The sequence below is a fragment of the Dinoponera quadriceps genome, unplaced genomic scaffold (assembly GCF_001313825.1).
Source record: "Dinoponera quadriceps isolate SergipeBrazil2010 unplaced genomic scaffold, ASM131382v1 scaffold2094, whole genome shotgun sequence".
NCBI lineage: Eukaryota > Metazoa > Arthropoda > Insecta > Hymenoptera > Formicidae > Dinoponera > Dinoponera quadriceps.
In genome coordinates this window covers 498,397-506,770 of record NW_014557105.1, presented here as the reverse complement: position 1 = coordinate 506,770, position 8,374 = coordinate 498,397, and the positions used below count along the sequence as shown (strand labels likewise).

The 8,374-nt window shown below is 47.2% G+C and overlaps 1 protein-coding gene across 10 annotated transcripts in view; it reads right to left on the bottom strand.

The window, feature by feature from the left end:
- Positions 1-418: 418 nt before the first annotated feature.
- The window catches only part of LOC106748678 (serine/threonine-protein kinase tousled-like 2), a 48,393-nt gene continuing 40,437 nt past the window's right edge, over positions 419-8,374 (bottom strand). For 6 of the 10 annotated variants that reach the window (XM_014627448.1, XM_014627453.1, XM_014627450.1 and 3 more), the window contains 13 exons: positions 7,145-7,235; positions 6,594-6,856; positions 6,222-6,455; positions 4,858-4,950; positions 4,252-4,710; positions 3,572-3,775; positions 3,299-3,390; positions 3,034-3,181; positions 2,800-2,911; positions 2,516-2,654; positions 2,319-2,430; positions 2,109-2,216; positions 419-1,981 (listed from right to left, as the gene is read on the bottom strand). In XM_014627448.1, the coding sequence (XP_014482934.1) occupies positions 1,766-1,981; positions 2,109-2,216; positions 2,319-2,430; positions 2,516-2,654; positions 2,800-2,911; positions 3,034-3,181; positions 3,299-3,390; positions 3,572-3,775; positions 4,252-4,710; positions 4,858-4,950; positions 6,222-6,455; positions 6,594-6,856; positions 7,145-7,235 (2,271 nt within the window). In that variant the 3' untranslated portion in view covers positions 419-1,765. The other 4 variants (XR_001374779.1, XM_014627452.1, XM_014627455.1 and 1 more) reach the window with 4 other exon arrangements.

The following is an 8,374-nucleotide window of genomic DNA, read 5'->3' as shown; positions in this document are numbered from 1 at the left end:
CTTTCTCTCTCTCTCTCTCTCTTTCTTTCGTTCTCGCGAGAAAAGGGGAAAGAAGAAGGAAGGAAGGAAGGAAGGAAGGAAGGAAGGAAGAGAGAGAGAGAGAGAGAAAAAGAGAAAGAGAAAGGGGAGGGAGAAAGAAGAAATGAGGAGGAAGAGTGAAGGAGGAAAACGTAAACGCCCAACGCACTCGTCACGACGGACCGCCACGGGGTTTTAAACTATGTACGCATAAGAACGGATTTTACAAGTGGTGATGGTGGTGGTGGTGATAGCAGTGGTGGACTACGACTCTAGTGTTCTTCTTTTCTTTTTTTCAGTTTTCACTTTGGGAGCATATCGCGACCTTCTCTCTCTCTCTCTCTCGTTCGTTCGCTCGCTCGCATCCTCTCACCCTCTTTCTCTACGTAATTCTCTCACTTCTCTCTCTCTCTCTCTTCATTTGTATCGGTCTATCGTTCCGACACAGATAAAAGCCCACTCTCGTCTCAGAATAGGAACAACCAACCAAATCTCTCCTCCGTGTATCATGTCGTGTGTGTGTTTCGTGTGTAGGCATGGATGCGCGTGTATGTTAATCGTTATTAGTCATGATACAAGTAATAATGTTAATATTCGAATAAAGTAACATGATGCGCGGGCCAAGCATTCATGGAATGCCGGACCGGCGCCGAAAGTCATGCGAGGATAGAGCCACCACAGTTGTCTTCCCACTGTCAATGCTTGTCCTTTTTACACCATATATATATATTATGTCGGATTTATTAGTTTATATATATATATATATATATTTATATATATATAGTATAAATATATACACTCACGCTAATTTTAACAATCCTCTATCGCTCCCTCACGCACACTAAACGCCAGGAGAGAGGAACGTCTCTGTGAAAGCGATTGCTCCAATAGCTTTTCCTCGAGTTTCTTTTTTTCGCTCCTATTTTTGTTCCACCCCCTACCCCCTCCCCCCTTGTCCATCCTTCGTTTCTGCCTTGTATTATCGTATTATCTGCAAATAAGTTATATACTTCTATGCCAGGTATTCCCGTCGTTTCATTTTTGTTTTCATCGCTCTCCCCTTCCCCCCATTTTCTTCCTTTCTTCCTTTCTTTTTCACTTTCTCTCTTTCTCGTTTTTCCACACGTGCTTTGTTTCCCCACTCGCCCCCCTCCCCCTTAATCTAAACGTCACTTTTAGTTCACAATGACTTATCACATGTTTAACTTTTCGTTCGCTCGCTCGCTCGCTCGTTCGTTCGCATTCTCTCTTTCTTTCGCTCTCTTTTTCTCTCTCTCTCTCTCTCTCTCTCTCTCTCTCTTTCGCTCTCACTCTCTCATCTCTTTTAAACACTATTATCAAGTCAGCGCACTGTTTGATACAAGGAACGATAATACAATTGAATATTTACGAACACAACATTTTTTGTCATGCTGAATAATGTGGCGTGGCTTGTAGAAAGACGCAAGCTCCTGGACTTGCGGTGACCAGTCTCGCATCTCTCTTGCAATGTCCTATGTAGTCGTCGACCTGTAAGTATAGTTGTGACGGTGTGTGGCGGTGGTGGTTGTGGTAATAGTGGTGGTGATGGTGGTGGTGGTGGGTGGTGGTGGTGGGTGGTGGTGATGGTGATAGTATCCGGTTTAGTATTTACAATTGGTTATAGCAATCGTTATTTCCCTAAAGATGAGATGGTGTGCAGTCCGAGCGTTCAAGATTTGGCATGTATTGGTATATCGAGGATCTCGTCCTTAGTCCTTCCTCTCCACTACGAACTGCTCGACGCGTTCATACCGCTAAACATGCCAATAGTGAACGAGCTCTGCTGCTGCTGCTGCTGTATCTGCTGCTGTTGCTGCTGCTGCTGGCTGTTCGCTTGTCGGCCATGTTTTGGCACTGGGGGTTGCAGGTATTCATGTCTAGCTAAAGTCAGTACGTCTATGCGCTCCTCCTTTCTATACGCTAGGCAACTTCTTATGAAACTCTGCAACAGATCGCACACGATGTGAGATATGCATCTCCCGATGCTCGTCGTCGCTCATCTCGGAGCAGAATTAAAACGAAAGTCTGTTACCCGGNGGGGGGGGGGGGGGGGGAAGGGCGCGTTTTACCTTTGCTTCGTTGCTGACGGTCGGCTTATTCGCGAACTGGACCTCCGTGGCCTTTAATATCGTGTTTTCCTCTAAAATGGTAGCCTGCGACTGGTTGTGGCCGAAAGGCTGCAAAAGTACAATGCTACGTGTTTGTTACCGTGTAAACGAGTACGATCATATTGTAAATCGTGGTTCGTGCGCCACGACAATGCACAATTGCGACAATACCTTTTTACCGTATAGGCATTGGTAAAATATAACTCCTACGCTCCAAACGTCGACCTTGGACGATATTTTGGGAGGATTTTTACCGATGACGAAACACTCCGGGGGCAGATACCTGTTTTGACAATTCGTTTGAGAAGATTCCAATGAAAAGCAACGCGACAGTATATAATCTCAGAAAATGGCGAAAGCACGCATACCAATAAGTACCCGCTCCTTGGGACGTTAGGTCCATCCCGTGATCCGGATTGTAATTCTCCTCGTCCATGACTTTACTTAAACCGAAGTCCGTGATTTTTATTTCGCCGCACACGTTGCCCTCGGTTAATAGGATATTACCTGTGTGAATGAGAACAGAATGAGCGGCTTCACTCTCCCTCGATCCGAAGACTGTTCTTATAGAATCTTTTCTTTTTTCTTTTTTTTCTTTTTTTCGGAGATAACCGACGAAGGATCGTACTCACTTAGCAGGCAGTCTTATTACCTGGTTTTAGATCGTAGTGTATGACTGGGGGTTTTATTTCATTGAGGTATTTTAATGCCGATACGACTTGCATAACAATAGATCTCGCTTCTCTCTCGGGTATAGTCTTATGCTGGAAAAGAGAATTCAAGACACACGTAAGATTGATGAAAAAAAAAAAAAAAAAAAAAAACCAGTCTCACACACAACCGCCAGAGCGGGTGGGAGCTCGCGTGAAATGACGATTGGACGTACCTGCTTGAGGTAAAAATCTAAATCATGGCCATCACAATACTCCAGAACGGTACAAAAGGAATTGGCATCAATTTCAAATACATCGTACAATTTTACGACTCGCGGGTGATCCAGCGCTTTGTGTATATTATATTCTCGTAACGCATGCCTGTCGAAGAGAAGGATAAGTAGAAATACGTGATAGAAGCGTGCCGTTAACCGTGTCTTTATGATCTTTGCTAATTACTCTGCAATAAATCAACAAGGAGATTGAAAAAAAACTTACTTTATATAATTAGCCTTCTTGTCTTCTTTCCAGTCTTTATTTAATTGATGCACTTTGCAAGCCACATACCGCTGCTCTTTTAAGTCAAATGCCTGCGTGAGAAAATAAGACAGTCAGCTTGCACAAGTATATGTGGGAGGACAATTAATTTTCTTCTACGTTCTAATATGAATTAACGTGGATGAAAACAACGCAATGAAACGTTCTCTCTCTCTCCCTCTCTCTATCACTCGCTCACTCACTCACTCACTCACTCATTCACTCACTCGTTACCTTGTGCACTTCGCTGAAACCGCCTTTGCCTAGTAACATTAGTAGAAGGTAACGTTCGTTCAAAACAGGATGGGAGTTGAATCTCGATTGGTCCTCATTGTGAATACGCTTCAGCTCCCTGATGTGTAGGTTCCGCTCCCTCTCGAGCTTCTCCATTTCTAACTGCAGATCCGCGTCCTCTTTCTTCAACGCGCTTTGCCTTAACTGAAACGAGAAAACACCGTCCCGTTTGACGACGTTCGAGAATACCGGAGAAGTCCGGATATATCAGCGCTGCCATCCAGTCACCGGAACGAAAAAAAAAAAAAGAAAAGTGATACAACCGACTGTTTCCTGGCAGAAAAAGTGACCAAAAAATGACCTCTCAGACATCAAAATAGTGAGCTGAAGTGACTTTTTTTACTCTGTGAAATTCTCAGAGCAACTAAGGCCATTTAAAGCAAAAAAGTAACACTTGTTCTTACCTTCCCAGATCAGCTCAGGGGGGAAAAAAGTGACAATAGCGACTCATTTTGGACGATAGTGTGAATTTTTTAGTGACTTGTCAAGAAAAAAATGTCAGAAAAGGTGGTGACTTAAGCGACTGGATGGCAGCGCTGGGACATACGGGGATACACTGGGATATGCGGGGAGGAGGAGAAGGAGATGTTCCACCTTCTCGCGAAACTAGCCCTCGGTACCTTGAGTATTTCGTCAGCTTCATAATACTCCTGCCATGTATACCCAGGTACTGCATCTGGCTTCAAGAACGTCGCCTCGGTGCCATTATGCAGGGAGGATTGCGGTTGGCTACGTTTCCTGCCGGTCTCGCTGTTCGACGGCCTCTTCTTCAGCAGCAACTTCTTCTGTTTATCGATCTCCTCCCGCTCGGTCGCTATCTCCTCCTGCCGTCGCGCGAGCTCCTGAAACGCGTAGCCGTCGGTCCAGTTCTCCTGAAAGGTGGCGCCCACCCTCTGCGTTACGAACTGGCCGAGCCTCAGTCTATTTTGCATACACTTCTGCCTAGCCTCCTTTTTTTCTATGTTTGATTTTTCTTTTAATAACTTCTTTACAACGTCTATACACTTATTTATATGTGATTTGTGCTGCTCAATCATTTTCACTTGATTAGCCACTTGAAGCTTAAGTTCGTCCGTTGTCTGTAACACAAGAACGCCAAGGGGAATCCCCCGTTAGCGATACAAATTGACAATCGTCGCATCCCGCTTGTGTGACGCACAGAGATAGATCTCGGTCTTGCATCAATTTGATGAAAGTGAGGACAGCAAAATGCACAACACACTTACCCTATTTAATTCTTCAATTTTGCTGTTACGTAGTTCTAAGTCCGAGGAAGCTTGAGTTTCGAATTCCTGTATCCTCTGGCAAGTAAGTTCCGTCTGGAATGCAATTTGTATAATTCAACGATGAAGCGCAATTATGTTACCGTAACATCTGATACATTTGTCATCATCGCTCATAAACACCGGATACCTTGCCGCACCCAGAAAGAGCGTGATACACACGAATCGATCCAACAAATTGTCAACGATCTATTACGCTCGATTACGTAATGCGGATTATTCATTGAGCTTTTTAACTATCCCACTACGACGTACCGTTTTGCTTTTCTTTTTTATTATTTGAAATAAATAGAGAGAAAGAGCAAGAGAGAGAAAGAGAGAGAGAGAGAGGAGAGAAAGAGAGCGCGGAATTCAAGCATGAACAAACGCTGACGGAACTGAAAGATCATACAGGCAGCAAGGGAAACACCAAAAATGTATGCATGTGTAAAAGGTCGCTCGTGTGAACGCCAATGGAAGTCCTAAAAAAAAGTTCTTAGTGGTATAGTCAAACGATGCCGGGACTCATTGGGACACCTCTTCGAATGCAGCGTTCAATGAATCCTGGTGGTCGACAACGTGCGTGTATGACGAAAGCAACAAAATATCGAGCCTTTTGACGCTCGTTTCATCGCTCGAGCAATTAGCAGTCTCGGGACACTCTCAGAAGGCACTTCGCCGGACCCGTGAAACGACAAGCAGCCCCGCGGCAGAGAGTGGTATTACAAGGTAGCCTGCATTTGTACAACGACAAATGTATACAGTGCTACGTTCTGGCCAAGAATTAGCTGATTTCACTGCAAACATTTGACAAGAAATGCCCATCCGCAAGATCATAAAAGTGCAGGGCGTACCGAAGGACGTTTAGGTCTATCTACATGTGGTGTTTTCACGGAACACGAACGGAATCTCGCACGAGTACACAGACGAAATTATGAAAGAGAAGATAATCGATCTCTCTTCTCGCGACGATAACCCTCCCCCCCTCACCCCCCTGTTGTCGTTACGATGCTCTGACATTGTTATACCACGCGAACAACCGACAGAAAAGACAAGGCCTATGTAAGAACGACCCCGGTATAAAAATGCTTAATCGGCCAGCTATTCTATCCTTATCGTCGCTTATCGCTTTAATCGCTGAGAAATGTCACCGAGACGCAGCTTTTTTAGTTGTCCTACCTACCGTACCGTACAAATGATAAAAATACTTGTCAGAAACTAACGAAAGAGCAGGGCTTTTGAGACTGTCTTACGTATATTTCTACCACAAACTGCCCAGTGGGTCGTTTCTTATAAAATGCTTGCAGATATTACCGAATTTTGCTTACATTTGGGGTGTTAGTCTTCGCTTGCCTGACCTGGCTTGTCCTATTGAGGTTGGTAGGCCTTACCTGCACCTGCTTGCTGACCATGGAGCCTGCAGGTTGTGTCGAAGCTGGTGGAGGAGGAGGTGGAGGTTGTGGGTGAGGTCTTGGCGGCTGCATCAGTGAAGAGAATTCCGCCACCGAAGAATTGGGTGTTGTTACTTGGGGTGAAAGTAACTGTTGAGGCGATGGTGGATACTGTTGGCGAGAAAGAGAGAGAGAGAGATGTATATACACACGTACAGTTGACACAACGTGTACAGGACAACACAGAGCTGATATACCCATCAAAATAGTCCGCATGCATGACACTTGCGCACATTCTCGCACACTTACCATAGAATAACCCTGCTGAGGAGAAGGGCTCTTGGCTCCACCGTGCCGGATAGGACTATTACCCAGATGATGCTTTGGGAAATACTCATTGATTTTCTTATTATCAAGGGCAGCGATTGATCTAGCGCCTTTACTCCCTATAGGGCCACCTGAAACACCCCCACCTCCATCGTCTGCCTTGCGTTTTCTCTTCCTTTCAGTAGCAGTCCGTGGTACTTTTTCTGGAGTGTTTGCATCCACCTCCTTATCACTGTGCGATGAGCCTGCGAAGTCACAAGTCCTATTAGAAGTGTCGCCAACGACATTGTCAAGCCGCAATTCTCAATGCAAAGTGACAGCTTGTCCATCAAAGAGCACTGGGCAACAGCCAGGCTAGCTGATTATCCAGAAGCGTGAGACACTATCCTCCTCGAGGCAAGGCAGCTGCCTCAAGAAGCAGGAGAGACGCAGGGAATTGAGACACGTATAACCGGCAAGAGCCTGTGCATCACTCACGTGCACACGAGTCGCACGTTTCCACGACGGAATGTATTTTTTTTTCTTTCACTCACCAGTGCTCATGTTCGAATCTTGACTATGAACCGACTGACCAGAGTTTACAGTTGATTGGGGTGCCATCTGAATTTGTGACCCAGCAGACATCTGAAAAGCAGAGGACGAAGAGCACGTTAAAGTACACCGACGTGTACGAGAGTCACGACGAGTCTCAGCGAGAAAAACAAGCGTGGAAACGACGGGGGGGAAAAACAATGCAACGAACCAAATGGTGACGGAAGGAGACATGGTGACAGACTACAGTCACGAGAGGCGCCTGTGCGATTCGACCGTTATCGAGGGTAAGGCTCGCCGCCACATAGTAAAGCCGAATCGAACGACGACGATGATGACGACGAGGCGGCCGTGCACGGCAGAAGGCAGGCGGCGACGACGACGGTGGCGGCGGCGAGAGAGCGCGCGCGATCACGAACGATGGCTGGGTGAAGACACGACGGACGGCACGAAGAACGTATGAGGAACGACGAATGCGGGAGAGAGAGAGAGAGGCGAAGGCGCGAGAAACCGAGCGACGACGGGCCGATGCCTCGGCGCAAGGCGGCAGAACGAGAGAGGTTACGGAGGCTACGCGAGAACGGCGGAAACCGGCGAAACGCTACGACGCTGCGAGGAGCACACCGCACGGAGAGTCGAGATGTTGTTAAAACACACGATTTACACTCCCGGGGGGAACAAACCTGGAAGGATAGAGAAAGACTTATGGAGCGGAGAAAAGAGGGACCAAGGAGAAAGAGAGAGAGAGAGAGAGAGAGAGAAAAGAGGAGGGGCAGGGGAGGCGGGATCACAGCTAGGTAGGGGAGAGGGGAGGGCCAGGAAGGAGAAACGCCAAAGTGTAAGGGAGAAGGATGCACGCGCGCGCACGACGGCAGAGAGCAAGAGGAGGACGGCGTGCTACGGCCACGCGTGGAGAGTGAGCGAGACGGAGACGGGGCGAGCGAGCGAGCGAGAGAACGACAGAGAGAGATTGACACCTTCCAGGACGACCTATGGTGGAGACCCATAGTAGTCGCCGTTCGGGGCCGATCGGCGGTGTGTCAACCGCAGGCCGGAATTTCGCGCACGGTCCTTCCGCAAGTGGCGGCGACGGCGTGCAAGGGAAATGTCCGATATATGTTTAGAGCTAGAGGAATCACGACAAAATGGAGGACCTTAGAGCGGCGGGAGGGAGGGCGGGAGGTAGGCGAAGAGGAGGGGGGGACGGAAGGGTGACGGGGGTTCCAAGGGGC